Source organism: Gobio gobio, assembly GCF_949357685.1.
Source record: "Gobio gobio genome assembly, chromosome: 14".
In the NCBI taxonomy this organism is placed as follows: domain Eukaryota; kingdom Metazoa; phylum Chordata; class Actinopteri; order Cypriniformes; family Gobionidae; genus Gobio; species Gobio gobio.
In genome coordinates, this window is record NC_137107.1 from 21,345,539 (window position 1) to 21,368,794 (window position 23,256).

Genomic DNA, 23,256 nt, shown 5'->3' on the forward strand with positions numbered 1-23,256 from the left:
TTTGATCTTCTCAACTGAGAAAGCATATCCTGTATTTTTTTGTATTATGACTATTTAAAATTACATCTAAACTTTGACTAAGCTATTGTCATGTCTGATTTTGTTTTGTCTTTCAAGTCGTCTTTGTTTATTTTGTATTTTGTTTATTTTGATTTGTCATATCTGTTTTTGGTTTTGTTTCAAGTCAAGTCTTTGTTAATTTTGTATTTTGTTTATCTGAATAAACTGCACTTTGGATCTTCAGTGGAATTTATTACAGGTATGTTGCATATTAATTGTTCTAGGAAACTCAAAGCATATTTAATTTTTTGTGTATTTTTTACTACTCCATAATTGTGTTCTAGTTGAGGTTATTTAGGTAGGGTCCACACATAAAAACTCAATCCCAGGGGCCCCCAGCCCTATAAGTCCTGCCCTGATGACAGTGTTTGACACAACACCAAATAAGGGTGAATACCCTTTGGGATGATTACAGCATCATATAAATACCTTTGAACAACACATTTAAAGGTGAGGGCAAATAAATGTTTCTTCAGAGAAGTACATGTTATATGTTTTAACTAGTTAATGTTTATGTTACACAACAGAGTTGCCTTCTATTATGTTCCACACATGTAGCAATAAATAATTTAGACTCGTAATAGTGGAAACCTTCTGAAGTAAGTATATTGTTTTATTTGACAGCTACCAGTTGTTACATACCTTACACTTTGTGATTATATATATATATACTTTACTGTGTTGCATTTATTTATTTGTTTTATGAGTACATCAAGTTGAAATGCTATTAATGAAATGCTAGGTCTGGTTGTTTCTTACTCCTTAGATTTTGAGAATGGACAACCTGACATTCAGACACAGCATTCTCTTCATGGAGGGACTAAAAGTTACACCTCAGTCCTCCTATCCAGTTTTCATCCTGCTCTTCCTGGCTTATATCTTTACTATGGTATCTAACTTTGGACTTATAGTTCTGATCTCAACGGAAAAGAATCTTCATCATCCTATGCATTTTCTTTTTTGTAACTTGCCACTGAACGATATTCTAGGGACCACTGTCATTTTGCCACGCTTAATGCAAGACATTTTAAAGGAACCCTCAGAGCGATATATCACATATATGGAGTGTGTTACTCAAGCATATTTTGTACATGTATTTATAGCAGCATGCCACTATGTGCTGATAATCATGGCCTTTGACAGATATGTGGCTATATGTAATCCACTTAGATATTCAGCTATAATGACCAATAAGATGGTACTTAAACTAACAGCATTTGCTTGGGGCTTGGCCATTCTTTTGGTCACAATTATGTTAGGTCTCACTGTACGCCTTTCTCATTGCAGATCTAATATTGAAAACCCTTTCTGTGACAATGCATCGCTGTTTAAACTGTCCTGTGAGAGTGTGGTCATAAATAATATTTATGGAATTGTTTATACTGTGGCTGTACTCTGCTTTTCATCAGTATCGATATTTATAACATATGTCAAGATTGCTGTTGTATGCAAAAGTAGCAAAAGCAAAGCACTAAACAGCAAAGCCATAAAAACCTGTAGTACTCATTTAGCTGTTTATTTAGTCATGTTTTTTTCTGGAGCTATCATGACATTTCTCCACCGTTTTCCTGAATACTCTGACAACAGGAAATTAGCTAGTATAATGTTCCACATTGTACCACCAGGATTAAATCCCTTAGTATATGGTTTACAAACCAAAGAGATAAGACAAAAAATAGCTAAACTTTGGTCGGGAAAAAAAGTAGTTTCTTTGTAAAAAAAAATAAATAAATAATTATAATTAATAATAATTATTAATTAATAATAATAATTATATATATATATATATAATATTTCTTTGTTTTATTATTATTATTATTATTATTATTATTATTATTATTCTTTTTTCTTTAAGAAAAATGGGGGTGCAGTTTTCTTTAAAAAAAAATTCTCAAAGAAAATACAGTATATGGTCAATAACATTGGTTTTGACAGAAATTGTACAATTATTAGCAAACTTTTATGTAAGCAAATCAGAAAGCTATTCAGAACTTTGTTTCCCCTCACCGATCATTATCTGCTTATATTTATTTATCAATCTAAAATGGTCTCACTATACTTTGTGCTAATCAGATCACTAAATCACGCACATAGATCTTGTGGGGTTTTAAGTCTTTGTTACATCTTAAAAGGTTTATGTTTTTCCCCCCTAATTAAGCCATTCTCCTTCTCACTGCAAGGTTTTACAACATAATTAATTTGTATCTCCTGAATTTATCCATTGTCTGAAAGATCACATAGCTTGCATCTTAGTCCAAACCAAAATCAATTTAGGTTAGTGGGAAAACAATGTGGAGAAGAAAGTAATGCAATGAATGTGTCCAATGTAAAGTGTATGAATGATCATTGTAAGCAATAACATGTTCATATTGTTCAAAGCTACACGGTGCATCTCAATCAGCTCGCTAGGTCGTGAATCAGTAGGCTATATCGTGTAGACAAATTTGTGCACTGGTAGGACCCTGGCTCATTACACATTGGGAAACTGATGACAATTTCCGATGACATGACAATGTCCTCATTATACAACATCACTACTGGTATTTATAAACGAGCAGAACTGAAGAACTATCTTTTTGACATAATTTTTTAACGTTATTTAAAGTGCATTATGATAAATACTTTGCTTATTACATATAGCTGAAACATTTCAACAGTAAATAAACTATAAATGTTAGCTTTATTATGTTTACTACCTGTCTAGTGATGTATGTTTATGCTGATACATAAATGGTTAGATTTTTTTTAAAACCTATCACGTGTCATTATGTGTGGTGACTTGGCTTGTATGATTTATGTTTTGTGCCTTATAACTTCTGTTAAGGCCGGGGTTCCTTTTCAGTTGGTCATGTTCGATGTACGTGTTTAAAGTCACAGTGCTGGCCCTCGGCCAGACGATGTCCACCTTGGTGGTCCAGAAGTGCCCCCTGGCGAACCTTTTGGAGCTGCGAGAGGTCATCAGTGTGCTTTCTCGATCCTCCCATCTCTCAAGGTGGCCTTTTCAGCGACACTGTCAATAGCTGTGCCCAGCAGTTCTCCACAGTTCAGAAGCAGCCAAAGGCAAACAAGGGCTTGCCCAGACATGCTATGAGAGTCACCTGTGAGCTGCCCCTTAGTCTGCTTGTTGCCAAGGTGCGTCAGTCTCCTGTGACCCCCCACAGGAAGATGACGTCACCCCGCCTCCCAGCGACTATACCAGCTGGACCAACAGAACCACAGACATACCCACGGTGGGGCAGCGAGATGGAACGCAGAGACCCAACTCAGACGGCATAATGGCCCAAAGTGGGGTCTGACTGTGCAGTGCAACACTTATCTGGTTCCACCATTGGGCAGTGTGTAAGAAAGCTAGTTGCGTCCTCGAAGGGCACGGTGCTGCACGTTGGCGATAGAAGAGGGGACTGAGGGTGGCAAGGCATAGTGTGGCACACCGCCAACCGCACCCTCTTGAGAACCAGAGCTAGAAGAAATTGCTCTAGCTGAGAATTTGCTGGCTGTGACGCCAGTAGCGGAACAGAAGTTTGACAAAAGATTCTCCACCCTGCCTCCTCCGGGGGTAGAGCAGCTCCGTCCATCCCCAGAGGAGGCGGGGTGGAGAATCTTTTGTCACACTTCTGTTCCCCTGCTGTAGTGTTTCTCAACGGTGGCATTCAGAGCACAACGGGGGGCGTTGGATGCAAGATTTCTGAAAGGGGGACATTCAGGTGTTCCTGGGGGGGCATTCAGGAGTTTACACCAAAGATCCAGGCAAGAAAAGATTAAACATGTAGGCTAATAACTTGCAAAATAATTGCCTACAACATTATAAAATCTGCCTGTTTAATGCGACATGTAAGCTATACATCGTTAATTTTGCAATAACTCAAGTGCTCAATCTGGTGTAGAGCTTAGATCTGGCTCAAAAAATCAAGCCCGACCCTACCCGAGCCTGTGCACGTTGTGTCCGAGCCCGGCCAGGGCCGACACATTAACTGTAATTATGAGCCCGAGCCCGATTTAAACCCGACCATTTTTTGATACGTGGGCATTCTGACGAGAACGAGCATAATGAGCAAAGTGGACTGGTGTGACGCTCAGCTCAATAATCCGCTCAATGCAGGTGCGCGCTCATGAAACGCTCACCAGTAAAATGATGTTTGCTCAAATCCAGCTCAGACATGACATCTGTACTGTAGCCTAATATACATTAAACAATGTTTATATATATATATATATATATATATATATATATATATATATATATATATATATATATATCTTGCTGCGATATATATATATGTTTAAATAATATAATGTTATTTTTTAATTTCATCTGATTATGATAAGTGCAAAGATGCGAGTAGGTCAGAAATTATTTTGGTGGTTATATTTTGTTTAATATTAAGTTTTGTTTTGTAGAAAGCCTTTCTTTAAAGTGAATTTTTGGCATAGCTTTCTGCCCACCCAATTAGGCTAATAAAGTAATGAGTAAAAAAAACACAAACGCTTGATCAAGGGCCCGGCCCGAGGATAGTGCCGGGAAATATCGGCCCGCGGGTTGGTTCGGGTCAAGTTCGGGCTCGGGCTCATGCAGAGAATCTAAACTCTATCGCAGCAAGATAACATATAGCAGCAAGCGGTAAGGAACTGTTGTTTATGATATATCATACAGCTATATCTGTAACGAAAAAACATTTACAAGTCTTGACATCATATCCGGGAGATAAGTCAGTAAATACTAAAAAAATCACAGGCTTTGCTTATCCCGTTTGAATGCATTTTGCTTATCCCGTTTGAATGCATCCTGTGCGTAATTTCTAAATCACACACAAGGTCCCCAGATAACAGCCTAGCTACTAATCCCATGAGAATAGGGCTATATTTCACCAAGTAATTTACTGGTCAGGCGTTATTGTTAACTCGCAAGACTGTAAGAAGAAAATTACAATTTGACTCTGTAATCACATTTAGGTAATGTATTTATTCCGCCGTCACATCTGAGCACAAAACGCTGCTTGGATAGTTTCAAGATAGTTAAAAATTATTAATACTACAATAATAATTTGACGGTTCCTGTATGTTTATTCTTGTTAGAAGCTTTTGTTTTTATTTTACTAATTATGAACACGAATTAATCATGACAAACCAAATTAGTTTTAATTGTCGGCTATTAATTAGGCTATAGCCTACCACTGATGAGAACACAAGCTGATACCAAGGGATTTAGGCCTATAATTATAACATTTGTTCATGAAAAATCATGATTGTATACATTTAAGGTTAATGATTAGAGCCCTGTGCAATCCATGAAATTTTTATTTTTTAATTTTTTATATTCCTTTTTCTTTTTTTCCCTAATCCCTTTTTTTCTGTTGTCATTTTTCTGGATTTTTTGGAAGCATGTCTAATTAATTGAAATAATGAAACCTATACAATTTAACAAAAAATAAATCTTTAGGGCCCTATGAAATACGTTCCCTTTCGAGGGAACTCGCACTGCATCGGAACGACACTTCGGGGATGCTCCCTTAGCATCAGCGAATCTGAAGTCAGAATGACAACTAGGCCAATCCGATTGGCGTGCGTGATGACGTAATCGTGACGGCATACCCAGAAGTATAAAAGGGGATCTGGAACGTAATGTCGGCAGTTATTGCTCTTCAGCATAGCGCTCTGTGTCACAATATTGTCTGTCTATTTATTGTTGTACTGTCAAGAGTGAAAGTGTTTGAGAGATGGAAGAAAAAATGAGAGAGTTTAAGCAGTGTGTGCATCCTTGCCCTCGCTACATGTCGGGCTCGGATACACACCTGCTGTGTGTGCACTGCCAGGGCGTTCAGCATGCTTGAGCGGCTCTCGAGGGAGGGCTTGTGATCACTGCGAGAAGCTGATGCTCAGAGTGCTCCGCTCTCGGCTGGCCGTGTTTGATGAGGCCGGCCAGCCTCGTGAGCCCCATGGTTCTGGACCCGCAGTCGCTGAGGCGGCTCGGCGTCGCAGATCATGGGGTTCACAGCGGGACTTGTCAGAGGGTTTCGGGACTGCTGCGGCACTTTCCCGATCCTCCTCTGACAGTTCCGAGGATCTTCCTCCCCGTGTGGAAGCCCGCTCTGCGGCTTCTTCCCCCGGGGTGGGAGGTCCGGTGCTCATTCTCTCCGGTTCCGAGGAGCCGGAGGAAGTGGGCATCAAGGCGGGGGATGAAGCAGGAATTGTTTCATCGCTTCATTCACCTGCCCAAGAGGAGCTGGTCGAGGTGTTGACCCGGGCTGTGGCTAAATTAAAAATCGATTGGCCACAAGAGGCTCCGGAAATTCAGCCACCCAGTAGGCTGGATGACCGGTTCCTCTCGCACCGGGTCCAAACACCTCGCCGGGGCTTGCCTTTCTTCCCGGATCTACACACCGAGGTGTGCAGATCTTGGAGGAAGCCCTATTCCTCGCGTGTCTCAAATCCTCCAGTATTGGAGGAAAAATGAGAGGCTCGGATACACACCTGCTGTGTGTGCACTGCCTGGGTGTGCACTGTCTCTCATTTTTTCATTGGATTATTCCAATGTTCTGGGGGCACGCGAGGCGGGCTATGGGACGATGCCTCGGGTAGAGGAGGCTCTCGCGAGCTACCTTTCACCCGACGCTGCATCGTCCCTCAAAGCTCCGGTTTTGCCCACAAAACCCTGTCGGGATACCTCATCTTTAGTGGGCAAGGCTTATATGGCGGCTGGACGGGCTGGTAGTTCCCTGCACACACTATCCATCTTGCAGGCCTACCAGGCTGATCTCCTGAAAGAGCTAGACAAGGGCGAGGGTCCCTCTCCGGAGGATGTGCTGGAGCTCAGGAAGGCTGCAGATTTGTCTCTCCGCGTCACCAGGGAGACGGCCCGCGCTATTGGCCGCTCCATGGCTCCCATGGTGACAGTGGAGAGACACCTATGGCTGAATCTGTCGGGGATAAAGGAGAAGGATAAAACCTTCCTCCTGGACTCCCCGATCTCGCCTTCTGGTCTGTTTGGAGACGCGGTTAACGCCGTCGTTTCCAGACATCAGGAGGCGAAGAGACAGTTGGCAGCCTTCCACCAGTACCTCCCTCGCCGCTCAAAGCCTTGGAAGGCTGGCCCTAGTGGCCCTCAGCCAGCTCCTCGCACTGGAAGGTGAAAAAAGAGAGAGTCGCCTCTAGAGCCCCTCCCCCGGGAGCCTGGCAACAGAGGCGGCGCTCTCAGCAGCAGTCTTCCGCTCCTAAAGGCGATCTGAGGAACATTCTTCAGGCGCGGAAGGCTGCTGGGAAGAAGTCCTAGCTGCGGTAGGGCTTCCAAGAGCGGTCCCCCCCGCGAAGGAACAACCGAGGTTGTTTCCTCAGCGGAGCTCTGGGGAAATCGATGTGGTAATCCCGCCGTCTATGTCGCTTCGGGCCACATCGATTTCCCGCGAACGCATGCTGCACCAGCCGCCTCTGGAAAGACCTGCGGCTGGGCAGCTCGCGTGTCCGCACACAGAGAACCGTTCCCAACCACTTCCTGCCGGTCAGCCGCTTCAGGGGGTTGGGAACGGGACCCGTGTAACACCCGACGCCATCCTCGAGAGGCTGGTTCCCTTAGTAGATTATCTCGGCGCATGGAAATGCCTTCCGAATATTTCTACATGGGTCCTGCGTACTGTGGAAAAGGGTTACAGACTGCAGTTCGGTCATCCTCCTCCAGGGTTCAGGGGGTTGAACTGGACCACAGTGGTACCCGAGCGGGTTCGGGTAATGGAACTAGAAGTGAAATCCTTGCTAGTGAAGGAAGCCATAGAGCGCGTTCCTCCGCTGGAGAGGGAGTCCAGGTTCTACAGCCGGTACTTTATTGTTCCCAAAAAGGATGGAGGGTTGCGTCCGATTATAGATCTGAGGCATTTGAATCTGTCTCTGAGGAGCTTCAGATTCAAAATGCTCACTATTCCTATGATCGTGAGTCAGATCCAGTCCAAGGACTGGTTCGTCACGATTGATCTGAAGGACGCATATTTCCATATCTCCATCCTTCCATGTCAAAGGAAGTATCTGAGGTTCGCTTTCGGGGGCGAAGCGTACCAATACACATAAATTGCCTGGAGATGATGACGGTCTACAAAGCTCTCAGGAGCTTTTTCCCGGACCACGCGGCCAACATGTCCTGGTACGGACAGACAATACGTCTGTCGTAGCGTACATCAACCACCAGGGGGGTTTGAGGTCGCGCCCTCTTTGCAGACTGGCGCATCACATCCTCCTGTGGTCCCAAGGGAAACTGTTGTCCATCAGGGCAATGTATGTCCCGGGGGTCCAAAATCAAGGAGCAGACATCCTGTCGAGGCAGGGGCTGAGGCCCGGGGAGTGGCGACTCCACACAGAGGTGGTGGAGGTCATATGCAAGAGGTTCGGCCCAGTGGAAGTGGATTTGTTTGCGTCTCGAGAGACGTCCCACTGCCTACTGTGGTTTTCCCTCACGCATCCAGCCCCTCTCTGCAGGGCTTACCCCGTCCACACTCAAGGTGTACGTGGCTGTCATTGCGGCTTTCCACACTCCTATGGGTGATGGGCCTCTGGGTAGGCACCAGCTGGTTGTACAATTCCTCCGTGGGGCTAGGAGGATGAGGCCTGCGGCTCGTTCCAGAGTTCCAACCTGGGACCTGGCAGTGGTTCTCGAAGGCTTGGCTGAGGCCCCCTTCGAGCCATTGGAGTCAGCCGAACCAAAGAACCTGACCCTTAAGGTGGCTTTTCTCCTCGCCATTACCTCTCTCAGGAGAGTGGGAGATCTCCAGGCCTTGGCGGTAACGCCAACCTGCCTGGAATTTGCCCCGAGAGGAGTAAAGGCCATCTTACACCCTAGGCCGGGCTACGTGCCTAAGGTGCCATCAAGGGTGGTCAGGTTATTGGTTCTACAGGCATTCCATCCTCCGCCTCACATGACGGCGGAAGAGGGGAGGCTTCACCTACTCTGCCCGGTTAGGCCTCTCAGAGTTTATTTGGCGAAGTCCGCACAGTGGAGGAGATCGCAACAACTTTTGGTGTGTTTTGGCTCACCCAAGAAGGGATTGCCTGAGTCTACTCAGACAATCAGTAATTGGATTGTCCAGGCAATTACCATGGCCTACCAGGTGCGCAGTTTGCCTTCACCTGTGGCCGTGAGGGCTCATTCCACCAGAGGCATGGCCTCTTCGGTGGCCCTTCTTTCCGGGTTCCCCTTGCAGGATATCTGCGAGGCGGCCGGGTGGGCTACCCCACACACCTTTATCAGGTTTTATAGCCTGGATCTCCCTACGACACCTGGTGCTAGGGTGCTCCAGTCCTAGTTGTGCCCAGTCTCCGGCTTCACACTAGGGCAGGTGCTACCCTCGGTGTGGCCTAGTGGGTACTCGTTCCCCAAAGTGTCGTTCCGATGCAGTGCGAGTTCCCTCAAAAGGGAACTGCTCGGGTTATGTATATAACCCTTGTTCCCTGAGATAGGGAACGAGCACTGCATCCCGACGCCACACCTCGGCGTGCCTGGAGCGCATGCTTCAGAGAAATTACTGCCGACATTACATTCCAGATCCCCTTTTATACTTCCGGGTATGCCGTCACGATTACGTCATCACGCACGCCAATCGGATTGGCCTAGTTGTCATTCTGACTTCAGATTCGCTGATGCTAAGGGAGCATCCCCAAAGTGTCGTTCCGATGCAGTGCTCGTTCCCTATCTCAGGGAACAAGGGTTATATTCATAACCCGAGCAATTTTCCCCCATCCAATTCCATTTCATTTTTTTTTTTTTTTTTTTAGCTATGTCTTTTAACTATTACTAGTATTTTGAAAGACTAAAACATGTACTTTAACATGAACCATTATTGGCTTTTACATTAAGTCAACTGTCACTTTACTTTGTGCAAGGCCCTGGTGAGGTGTGAGGCCCTGTGCGGTCGCACACTTGGCACAGCCCTTGCGACGGTACTGTGTGGAAGTAGGCTACTGTGCTACTCTGCAGCGGAGCAGAGTAGCCTAAAGTAGTAGCACGCTCATAACAGAAGCGACACGGGTTGGCCATGCGGTGCGGCGCGCTCGTTTTTCCAGGCGCGCCTATGTCGAGGCGAGATGAAAACTCAACTTTTCAGAATGCCGCAAACACCCCTAATATAGTCCCAATATTTATAAACACTACTTATAGGTGTACAAGTGATTCAGGATCAAACAAAAACACGGTTTGGGAAATGGATTCATGATGTACTCGCTCATTATATACATTTTGTTCATTTTAAATACAAAAAAAGTTATGGATTTAATAATAGCTAATAATAGTAAATAAATAATGACGTGAATAAAATACATATTATTATTATTATTATTATTATTATTATTATTATTATTAAAACAAAAAAATAATAATCAGCACACATTCAATAAACACATTTAGCCCTTTTTTGGTGTGGGGAGGGGGCGGTGGTAAGGGACCTGGATAATGGATAGGGGGGGCAAAAAGTTGAGAACCACTGCGCTACTGGCTTCTGCTACGTACCCACCGTGGGTACGTCTGTGGTTCTGTTGGTCCAGCTGGTACGGTCGCTGGGAGCCTGGCTAGCGCTTCCCAGCCCGTCCCACTGGCTCATCCGCGCTATCAGACTCAGCTATGCGATTCTGTTCACACAGCGTCCCCCCGAGTTCAGGGGCATTCAGTAAACCTCTGTGTAGAACGAGGGTGCTCCTGTGTTAGAGACAGAGATCGCCATCCTACAGGCGAAGGACGCGATAGAGCAAGTCCTTTGCTGTACATTCAAGGGACAGGCATATCAGTACAAAGTGTCCACTGAGGCAGCACGGGGGCTCAGATCGTGAGGTTAGCAGAGGGAGCTGGAAGATGAGATCGGGACTGCTGAGGCACTTTCCCGGTAATCATCTGACAGTTCTGATGCCTTTACTCCCCATGCAGAAACCTGCCCAAAGGAAGTGGATATGCTCAGCATTGAGGCAGAGGACGTTGAAGCACACTCGACACTTCACGTCCCCACTTATTAGGAGCTCATAGATGTTGTGACTCATGCGGTGGCCTGACTAAAAATCAGCTGGCCACCTGAGAGGCAGGAAGCGACAGTTAATAGTGAGTTTGATGAGCGCTTCCTACAGCACAGAACCCAACCTCAATGCTGGGGTTTGCCATTCTTTGCCGACTTACACAATGAGTTGTGTGAGTCATGGACTAGACCTCATTCCTCCCACCTCTCTAATCCAACAGTGTTGGATTACTGCAACATTATGGGGGTGGGAGAGACAGGCTATGGGAAGATGCCGTGTGTGGAGGAGGGTTTGGCAAGTTACCTCTCTCCTGATGCGGCATCGTCCCAAAAAACCCTGGTGCTACCCACCAAGCCCTGCAGGGACATGCCTGCTATGGTGGGCAGGGCAAACACTACCACTCAAAAGTTTGCAAACTGTACTATTTTGATTTTTTTTAAGGAAGTCTCTTCTGCTCACCAAGGCTGCATTTATTTGATCCAAAATACAGCAAAAACAATTTTATTGTGAAATATTTCTAAAATTTAAAAAAAAAAAATCCCATTTTAAAATGCTATTTATTTCGGTGATTCAAAGCTGAATTTTCAGTATCATTACTTCAGGCTTTAGAGTCACATGATCCTTCAGAAATGTCGATTTGCTGCTCAAGAAATATTTATTATTATCAATGTTGAAAACGGTTGTATACAATTTTTTCAGGATTATTTAATGAATAGAAAGTTCAAAAGTACAGGCTTCAGGAAAAGGTCCTAGCCATGGAAAGATCACTGAGGGTGGTCCCTACCGAGGAGGTTGTTTTTTCTATGGAGCCCTCTGGAAATCGATGTGGTAATCTCACTGTCCAGTACGCTTCGGGCCACATCGATTTCTAGAGAACGCGTGCTGCTTTGTCCACCCCAAAGGGTTTTGGCTGGGCAGCGACTGTGTCCGCACACCGAAAATTGTTCTCGACCTCTACCTGCTGCTCAGCCGCTTCAGGGGATTGGGAACAATACTCAAAGAACACCCAAAGTCAGCCTTGAGAGCAGATTAGTAGATTTTCTCAGCGCATAGTCTTCCGAATATATCTGCATGGGCCCTGTGGACTGAAGAAAGGGGTACAGACGGCAGCTTGTTTGGTAAAGGAGGCCATAGAACATGTTCCTCCGCCAGACAGGGAGTCTGGGTTCTACAGCCAGTACTTTATACTTTTTCCCAAGAAGGATGGGGAGGATGCGTCCAAATTTAGACATTTAGACATTTGAACCAGTCTCTGAGGAGGTTCAGTTTCAAAATGCTCATTATCCCAATTATTGTGAATCAAATCAGGTCCAAGGATTGGTTTGTCACGATAGATCTAAAAGACACATACTTCCATGTGTCCATCAGTCCTTCTCACAGGAAGTTCCTGAAGTTCGCTTTCGGGGCACGAAGCATTCCAATATCGGGTTCTACCTTTCGGCCTAGTTCTTTCTTTTAGCACGTTCACCAATGGCAGATCTGGCTCCACTAAGACTCCAGGGCATCTGTGTACTCAACTACATCGACGACTGGCTCATATTGGCCCAGTCACGAGAAATGGCAGTTTGGCATTGAGAAGTCATCTTTGGCCACATTCAGAGCTTGGGATTGAGACTCAACATGAAAAAGAGCATGTTGACGCCTTCCCAGAGAACCATTCCTGGGAGTGGTAGGGGACTTGACTACAATACGGCCACTGGGGTTGGATGCCATGATGCAGACGTGGCTGAGGCTACATCTGTATGCATTTCCCCCGAACCCGGGAGTTCTGTAGAGGGTCTGTCAAGAAGGGATCAGTCTACTTCTGGTGAGGAGGGACCAGCTGTCTCAGGCGGGGGCACAATATACAGTATTATATTACAAAAATGCAACAGCACCAGTGTTTCCACAACTTAGACTGATAATGTATAGTACTAAACCTTGATACAAGGGGCACCAGGTAAAATCTTGCCTAGGGCAGAAAATTGGTAAGGGCCAGGCTCTGAGTAAGGACTCAGGTGTTGGAGCAGGAAGTTCAGTCTCTTTTTGGCAAAAGAGGCCATAGAATGTGTTCCTCTTCCAGAGAGAGACTCCAGGTTTTTACAGCCAGTACTCCATAGTTCTAAAGAAGGATTGGGGGCTGCGTCCAATCTTGTTTCTGTGTTGTATAAACTGTCCACTCTGTGGACTTACAGGTAAAAAATTTGATTGCTGATATTGGAAACAACCACCATCCTTCTTGGGAACTATGAAGTACCGGCTGTAGAACCCGGACTCCCTGTCTGGCGGAGGAACACGTTCTATGGCCTCCTTTCCAACAGAGAGTGAACTTCCTGTTCCATTAACCAAACTGTGGCGAGGTGGACGAGCGAGAGACATGGGAGGAGCGAGCGAGATCGGTGTGCGTGATTGAGAATGAACGTCACCTGCGAGGCACACCGGTCTCGAGTCCTCTCATGAGGGAGCACGGAGACATAAAAGGACGAGCGACTCAAATGAAGGACGAGAGAGGACCAGGCCTGGATTTTAATTTGTATTTTTATTTATGTTTTGTTATGTGTGTGCAGCAGTCGTCCGTGAGGGGCTGCCGCTTTTACTTTCACTTTGTTTGTATTATTTAATTAAAAGTATGTTTATTGTTCGCCGGTTCCCGCCTCCTTCTTCCCACACGAACAAACATCGTTACATTGGTGCCGAAACCCGGGAGGAAGGAGAGACATGCTATCGAAGAGCCCTCGCTGCTGAGGGGGATCGCGGTGCTGAGGAGGTCGGGCAGCGCGGATGGGTGAAGACCGCGAGGAGCTGCCCGAGGCGGAGGTGCTGGAGCGAATGAAGATCCGGTGGGACGGAGAGCTCGCTGCCGTGCCCCTGGGTCGAGGTGGGGTGGCTGCCGTCCTAGAGGGAGCAGAGGAGTTGCCGGCGCTCGCCGTGGGCCGGAGCCTGCGTCCATCCGCCATGTTGGGGAGGAGCAGGGAGCGCGCGGGACTCGCTGCCGGCTGCCCTCGACAGGAGGAGCCACCGCCGGCCGCCAGGGGGCGGAGGAGGATCGAGCCGTCCACCAAGCGTCCAGTGCCATCGCATGGCACCGCGAGGAAGAGCCTCTCGGCGGGCTGAGGACCGAGCGGCAGTGTGTCAGGGAACCGGACTCATTTTTTTTTTTTTTTTTCTCCTCTCTTCACTCTCTCGTCCGGTCGCTCTGGGGGTCTCCGTCTCCCGTTCTCTCGGCTCGCCTACCCATATCCCCGGACGCCGAGATTGGGTTCCCGGGGGGGGGGAGTAGGCGTAGACGCGGGGTAGTCCCCGGCCTACGAGGGGTGTTGGGGGTATGTGGCGAGGTGGACGAGCGAGAGACATGGGAGAAGCGAGCGAGATCGGTGTGCGTGATTGAGAATGAACGTCACCTGCGAGGCACACCGGTCTCGAGTCCTCTCATGAGGGAGCACGGAGACATAAAAGGACGAGCGACTCAAATGAAGGACGAGAGAGGACCAGGCCTGGATTTTAATTTTAATTTTTATTTATGTTTTGTTATGTGTGTGCGGCAGTCGTCCGTGAGGGGCTGCCGCTTTTACTTTCACTTTGTTTGTATTATTTAATTAAAAGTATGTTTATTGTTCGCCGGTTCCCGCCTCCTTCTTCCCACACGAACAAACATCGTTACACAAACATATTCTGGGACCACTGCAGTCCAGACCCCCCCTTTGAACTTCAGGGAAGGGTAACCGAACTGCAGTCTGTATCCCTTTTCTACAGTCGCAGGGTCCATGCAGATATATTTGGAAGGCATAACCATGCGCCGAGATAATCTGCTAAGGGAACCAGCCTCTCAAGGCTGGCCTCGGGTGTCAATGGAGCCTCGTTCCCGACCCCCTGAAGTGGCTGACTGGCAGGGAGCAGTCGAGGACGATTTACGGTGTGCGGACGCATTTGCTGCCCAGCCGCAAGTTTTAGGAACAGCGTGCGTTCGCAGGAAAACGATCTGGCCCGAAGCGTACTGGACGGCGGGAGCACAGCATAGATTTCCCGAGAGCTCCGCGGAGGAGGCGACCTCGATCGCTCCTTCTGGAAGGGGGGCTGGACAGCAGGGGCCTCATCTAGGGGAGCAACTAGACAGGCCTGCAGAGACTTCAGCGGACACTGAGATTAGCAATTGCTGGAAACCGATGTGTCCCGAAGTACACAAGGCAGCGAGAACAAACATCGATTTCCTGAGGGCTCTGTGGAGGAGCAAGAACCTAACAATGCATGAAAGCAGCCCCTTCAGGAACTGCCCATCCATGTTATTGAAGGGTCAAGGGTCAAGCCAAACATCACTTGTCTCTTCATCAGACACATATCCTTCAAGAATGATTTTATGTTCAATATTAAAAAAAGAATGAATGATAATCAAGTTATAACAGTGTCCTACATTTGATAAATCAGTTCTCTATATTCAAGGAGTGATTTTGAATATTGTAGTGTTTTAGTTGCTCTGTGCTTTTGAATCCAGCTCTGATGTCTGTGTCAAGATGTGCTGACAGGAAAATGTCCTTGGTGTTTGAAGTGAGAAGAGCTCAGCATGTGTTAACTGTATGTCTTCCTAAAGCGACCCCCGGGGTCATCTATGTTACAGCTATGTGACTCTTTTGGGGACTCAAAATGTAACAGAAATGTACCTCTCTGATATACTTTTCTTTCTTTATAGAATAGAATAAAGTCACTTCTGTACTAAATGTAGTATCAGCATGTTTTGCAGATTCAGCTTTGTTGATAGTTAGTTAAGATGTCCCGACCTTGATGGAAACTGTTTTTCTGGGAAACTTTGTGTGTGCGTCTCATGATTCTGTGCAGATCCAGTATTGGAGATGGTCCTTTCTGCAAACGATTCCAGACTTTGAGGCGTCTTTTCTGTGACCTCCGAGGTCATTGAGGATTAATCTGGGCCTGGGCGACACGGAGTCTACGCATTTTTAGTGATATATGCTCCTATCTGTCTACGTGTGGAAAGTTGCTTACATTGCATGTTGTTAGAACCAATCAGAATCATTCCACATGGCAGTAATGACGTGTCTAGACCTTGAAAACCGTATAACTGTTCAGAAAATTGTATGTACGTTAGACGGAGGCGGGGAGACTGTTAGAGGGAGCGCGGCCTACGAACTCCTCTTGAGCTGGCTTCTGCTGATGAAACTGCAAACTATTCTTCAGTAAATTTTCTTTAATTAATCTGACTCCTGACTCCTGGTCTTCATTTTTCACTACCGGTCCTGGGTCCTAAGCTGTTACCCCAACAGTTTATGGTGGAGAATGCGGGCAATCATTCCTTGGTACACCTCTGGCAAACAAGTAGATAAGGTAGTATATTTTTATTATTAGACTTGTCTGACTGGAAGAGACTGGGTTAGGGGAACGGGAGAGCTTTATTTCAATGGGAAATAGGGAATAATTATACTAAGGATTGTGTTTCGGCTACTCTGAGTAAGTCGAGAGCTTTTTGAGAAACACACAAGGGGTATAAGAAGTCGCTCCAGTAGGCCAGTAATTTGGAAACGGGGTGCAACGTAGGCATGCTTAAAGGGGAGAGAGCTGATTAAGGGCTAAGGTAAGGATACCACTCCTAAAAGGGGCATGCGGCACTGGACAAAGGGGGCCAGTGCATCACCGCAAACCTTCTCCGTCTCTTCCAACTCAGATAGGGGATCCCCGAATTTAGGACAATAGACAGTTAGGGATTAAGTTATTAGTTAAACAAAATAAAAATAGATTCAGGGTTGTTTGCCAGGGATGCATCAGGAACGATCCCGAGTAAAATGTAAGGTATGACCCAAATTGGAATGGACCAGTAAGTGACTTTTTCGTATAAGTGTACTTTGCAGTTTCATCACGCAGAAGCCACAGCTGTGTTGGTTAAAGATCGCCGCCTCCATCTCTGCGGGTATAATTTCAGGTGAGTATGAACTTTGACTAAAATGATGGCTAACAATTTGAGTGACATAATCAGTCCAGATAAAGATTTTGAGACGAAAGACAGCAAACGCTGTAAGCAGCGCTGCTCTAAAGCCCTGACGTCAAAGAAATTTGAAAGAATTATTAAGTAAATGGGCAGCAAAAGGTTTTAATTCTAATTGGAAAAGTTAATCAGAAACTTGACTGGCTAAAAGCTAAAAGACTGGAAAAATTTTAATTCCTAACTGTTTGTGAAATAAATTGGCAGAAATCACTGAAAATTATGTAGGATTTGGTTTGTGTAGTGTGAGTAAAAGGACTTGAAGTTGTTGTTTTTTTTAAAAAGAAAAAGGAAAAAGCAGATATAGTCACGGACACGGAGGGATTTTAAACAGAGGTACACAGATTAAAAATAAGGGAATAAGTAATAAGTTCATATATTGACGTCTTAAGGAATTCCTTTTAAAAGGAAAGATCTATGATCATTTTAAAATAAATTATGGTTAAAAGAATAACGACATAACTATATAATTAGAGACATAGAGGGTTTAAATGATAAAAATGTTAAAATGATTCGTGAAAAATTCTGATAAAGTTTATTTGACTGAATGTTGGTAAAAACACTGTAGGAGAATTGTGTTAAATGTGTAAATAGTGTTAAAAGCTAAAAACCCTAGAAGCTGATGTTTTGTTTTCAAAAGATAAGCTCCTGCAGAGCTGTAATAAAACAATTTGCTTATCTGAATCTGCCCCACCATGTCATTTCTGGTGCTGTGGCTAAAATTGGAAGAGTAACTAAGACTCAATTTGGATGTTTGAAGTTTAAATTTATTGTTTGGGCAAAAGACAAATATAAAATTATGGTTATTTGGAACCGTCAATTCTGGCAAAGGATAGAGTTAAAAGGAAAATGTCTGTCGCTTATTTGAAAACAATTTTAATTTCTAGCCAGGTCTTACGCTGAGCTAGTGTGCAGTCTGATGTTTATTGGAAGATAAATGTGATCTCTAGCCAAGTCTTATGCTGTGCTAGAGTGACAAGTTAAAAGAATGCATAGAAGTCTCTCTCTCTTTCGAAACCAGCTCAAGGCTGATATCTGAGCCTGTGCCACAGATGATAGAAGATATTGATGAGTAAAAGCACATGGCATCACTTGAAAATAATAAGACATGTTTTAGGGAAAACAGTGTTTAAAAAGGTATGAGATGTTTTTACACATAGACCTTAAATGCGAATGAATTTAACATTAAAGTTAAAGTCTTAGACGACTTTTGAAAAGGTTATCAGAGAGGGAGAGAGAGAGAGACGGCTTGTGGAAGCAGGGATGGTGCAATTTGTTATCGCCCTGCTAAAGCTGAAACAAAACAAAGAAATGATATCAGAACCAAAACAATCCAGCTGACTTTTGTAGAGACAAATTAATAATAAGCAGACGTAAAAGCTCAGTTTAAATAATAATTTGAGTAAACACTAAAAGTAGAATTTGCGAATGAGCAATTCATGTTTAATGTGTGTGTGGGTGTGACTGCTCTTTATGTTTTGTATGTGTTGTATGTGTTCCTAGAACTGTTCTGTCCTAATTGGGTGTCATTAACCTCTGGAATGAGTATTTGACCATTACAGATGGGTTAAGGTAAACGACAACCTTTAGAGAGACTGATAATTTTGAAGGATTCTGGTGAAAAGATGATCCAGAACACGGGACGAGCTTTAAATGGATTGTTATCCAGCTCTGTCTGTTATGACGACTTTTGTCATTTATGATGTTGATTTGAATTACTCTCTGGATTAGTTAAAGTGGAATTGTAAAGTTAAAGATTGCCGTCCATCATGGGTTAAAACCTTTGTCTAAATTCAACTGAGGGCTTAAATTTAAATAATGTCAATTGATTAAAAATGGTAGGAGTAAATGTTATAGACTTGACGGCAGAGACAAAGTGACAAATTGGCTGAAGTCACTATCTAAATTATCCAGAGACTCCCTCAAAATTCTGAAAGGCCGGAGGGCGACCAAAGAGATAACTTCTAAAAATGAAAAGTTTTATTTTTACTTTATTTAAATTTTTTTATGATACTTTGATTTATATAGAGAACCACAATTAATGTTAAAGAAGCAAGTGACTTTAAGTCTTTCTGTGTGACTGGGATTGAGATAAGAGGAATATAATATTTTGGTTTCTGCAGAGCAGTAGAGATAAGAAACAATAATGATCATATTGTGTGGCATCTGCAGATTGATAGAACAATAATGAGAAATAGCCCAAAGATTAATGTTGTGAAATAGAATTTAGGAACACCCGTAAAGTTAAATGGAAAAACAGCTTTAAAGAAATTGATGATGACTTATAGTCCAAATTTAAAAGTAATATGGGAAATTATGAAATCTGTAAGTTCTTTGTAAAGTTATGACACGTTTGGGTGTAAGTGGCAAGATAAGGCTAGTGAGGATTTGATGAAGTATCACTACCAAGTGACATGAATTAAGAGGTTTAAGATTTTGGTCATTTGGAGCTTACACCTGAAGAGTTTTAATGGACAAGACATTGAGAATAAAAGAAAATTATAAAAGGGTACTTTAAGGAAAACCCTGATGAATGATCTTAAATGTTTTACTAATAACATGGTGATTAATAATTTGGTATTTAGTATGATTAAGCATAATGTCAATATGATAAAGATGAGTGAACAAACTTATTGAATGGAATACGAATTGATAATTAAGTCATTTTGATGAAAAGGTTTTAACATGAACTATTTTCTTTTTATGGATAAGTTCATCAACAGTTATGTGGGCTATGAGGGGAGAAAATGAGTCTGTTGGAAAAAAAAAAAAGTAAATTTAGCAAAAGGGTTCTTGAGTAAAAATTAGGAACAAGTTTATGTTTTAAGTGGAAATAATGAGATGGATGATATGAATGTTTTATTTTATTTTCTATTCTTTTGAGGTGGGGCATGCTATATGAGACTGAATGCAATTGGATGGACTATTATGTTGTTTATTTTTATTTATTTACTTTTTATTTTTTATTTCAGGCCACTATTGAGTTTTATACCTGAAAAGGTCGGTTTTGAAAAAGTAATTACAATCCTATTTTTTTTTTTTATTGGAAATTAGGAACCAGCCTAAATTGGTAGACCATTAATACCCCCACTTTGGCCTCAGGAGAAACTTAAAGGGTGGGTTCTAGAATCCACTGCCTCTCCAATATAATTGTGTATATATATATCTTAATTAAATTTATAATCAAAGACTTAGTCAATATTTATCTTTCTATATTATTATCATGAATTGAATTATCCTCCCTAGGTATGATTTTGTTTCTTCCTCTATATTTTCTAAAGTTTGCATTTGCTCTCTGAGTGGTGACTGAGGGTCTGTCCTAGGCGTGTGTGATGTCTCACGAGAACACTCGTATCAGGAAAACTGTGTGATCAGGAACTATTATTAACCTGTCTCCATGTTTTTACTCATTTGAAAGCAGACCCGGGGCTCTGCTGACTCTTGAATGCACTTTCCAAAAGGCTCCAGAAAATATCGGATCCTGTTTAGGGTCAAAGATCTCAAAGCGATGAGAGGTTGAGCATGATGTGGTTGTTCCCGATGACGGGTAAGACTTCCTACGGCCTGACGGGGGGCAACCCAAGCCAGGGAAATCACGATAAGTCATCTCGGACCCCCCCCGAAAAAAAAAAAAAAAAAAAATGGAGGAGGGGGTTTTATGTGAGGTGTGTATGAGAGGTGAGGCAGATGTCTGTGAGGCCAGCAGCATCTTTGTTGGGGGGGGGAGCTGTGTTTCGTAGGGGCCAAGGTCAAGACTGGACACGGCAACCCCTGCCCTAATATTGGCCCCTCTATACCGCTCACCAAATACCGCATAATTGAGAGCAAGGAAACACCTTAAAGATTGGCATTCAAGGGTCAGCTGAGATCATTCTGGTCACTTTAACCTTGCAAATTTCAGTCATGTGTTCAGATTTTAGAGGCATCACACACCTCTAACTTGATGGGAATGCAGCAACAGAGATTGCTCATTTAGCCCGGCTTCCAGAGATTAAATATGGATTTGTCTTTCATTTTATTTTATTTTATTTTATTTTATTTTATTTTATATTTCCTTTTACTGAAACCCTAAAGAATTGTATGAATACTATTGTACTATATTGTCTGTTCTCCTCTCAATGAGAGAAAGCACGTTATCAGTATGTTGATCAGGAGTTTTGAGAAGAACATTGGGGCCTTGTTTGTGAGTGGAAGGGGTAAAGAGCCTCAAAACGGGGACTGGTCTTTTTAGTGGCCAGCATGTCCGTGATGAGGTGAAGAGACAATTGTGACCCTAACGGGAAACATGCGTCACCACTTGACCTTCCGTAGTGACCTCACTTGTAGACCAGACGTGGCGGTATGGGACCCCCACATATGGTCTAAAAGGGGGGAATGAAGGGTCAAGGGTCAAGCCAAACATCACTTGTCTCTTCATCAGACACATATCCTTCAAGAATGATTTTATGTTCAATATTAAAAAAAGAATGAATGATAATCAAGTTATAACAGTGTCCTACATTTGATAAATCAGTTCTCTATATTCAAGGAGTGATTTTGAATATTGTAGTGTTTTAGTTGCTCTGTGCTTTTGAATCCAGCTCTGATGTCTGTGTCAAGATGTGCTGACAGGAAAATGTCCTTGGTGTTTGAAGTGAGAAGAGCTCAGCATGTGTTAACTGTATGTCTTCCTAAAGCGACCCCCGGGGTCATCTATGTTACAGCTATGTGACTCTTTTGGGGACTCAAAATGTAACAGAAATGTACCTCTCTGATATACTTTTCTTTCTTTATAGAATAGAATAAAGTCACTTCTGTACTAAATGTAGTATCAGCATGTTTTGCAGATTCAGCTTTGTTGATAGTTAGTTAAGATGTCCCGACCTTGATGGAAACTGTTTTTCTGGGAAACTTTGTGTGTGCGTCTCATGATTCTGTGCAGATCCAGTATTGGAGATGGTCCTTTCTGCAAACGATTCCAGACTTTGAGGCGTCTTTTCTGTGACCTCCGAGGTCATTGAGGATTAATCTGGGCCTGGGCGACACGGAGTCTACGCATTTTTAGTGATATATGCTCCTATCTGTCTACGTGTGGAAAGTTGCTTACATTGCATGTTGTTAGAACCAATCAGAATCATTCCACATGGCAGTAATGACGTGTCTAGACCTTGAAAACCGTATAACTGTTCAGAAAATTGTATGTACGTTAGACGGAGGCGGGGAGACTGTTAGAGGGAGCGCGGCCTACGAACTCCTCTTGAGCTGGCTTCTGCTGATGAAACTGCAAACTATTCTTCAGTAAATTTTCTTTAATTAATCTGACTCCTGACTCCTGGTCTTCATTTTTCACTACCGGTCCTGGGTCCTAAGCTGTTACCCCAACATTATGCTCCCATCTTAGATGAATATTCTAAGTTAAAACACGCTTTGGATGACAAGCTGATTTAAAATTTCTTATCAAAAAACTTATCAAAGTCAGAGAATATGCCATTTAATTCCTCAGAATTAAATTCCACCATAATCACCCAACCAGTGAAACATGGTCTGAAAGATAGGTGAATAAAAATATCTAACTCCTCAAAGTCAGATAATTTTCAATTTTAATTCCTCAGAATTAAATGCAGCCATAATTACTAGACGATACTGTTTTAATATGTATTTATACGGTCTCATAATCTACACGTTGCCTCAGCAGCCGTGAGATTCGAGCCATTCATAATACAATTGGCTTTCATCTCTCGAGAAGAAAGTCAACAGGCGCAAGGCTGAAACACCGAAAACGCACGTCTTTTTTGCTGTACGCATCAAGACATCCTCCACCCCAGGGGAAGAAGCCACAGAGAACAACGGAACTGTCAAACGAGGAAGGAGAAGATGCCTTAGCACTCTTAAGTTCCCTTGACATACTCATCTTCGATGATCTGAGCCACCGCGCAGCCTCAACAGACGTAGGACCAGAACCAGGGTTCGCGAGCCTGGCCGGCCTCATTCAAACACGGCCAGCTGAGAGCGCAGCACTCTGAGCGGCAGCTTATCACATTCACTGCAGGCAGCCCCCTCGAGAGCTGCCCGTGGTGCACACTCAAACACTGCACACAGAGCTGATATGTGTCCGTGCCCGTGATGTAACGTGGGCACAGATGAACACATCTTTTAAATTGCTCATTAGCCATCTCTTTTTTTAAATTATTATTATTGTGACAAACAACACCAAATAAGACAGACAGTTTGAAACACAGAGAGCTATGCTGAAGAGCAAAAGCTGTCTGCACTATGTT

General features: G+C 43.8%; 1 protein-coding gene across 1 annotated transcript; it reads left to right on the forward strand.

The window, feature by feature from the left end:
* Positions 1 to 835: 835 nt before the first annotated feature.
* LOC307137065 (olfactory receptor 8G17-like) lies at positions 836 to 1,777 on the forward strand (the record flags this gene model as incomplete). The annotated part of the gene is made up of 1 exon (XM_079834544.1): positions 836 to 1,777. The coding sequence occupies one exon, from the start codon at positions 836 to 838 to the stop codon at positions 1,775 to 1,777; it is 942 nt and encodes a 313-aa protein (XP_079690670.1).
* Positions 1,778 to 23,256: the final 21,479 nt, after the last annotated feature.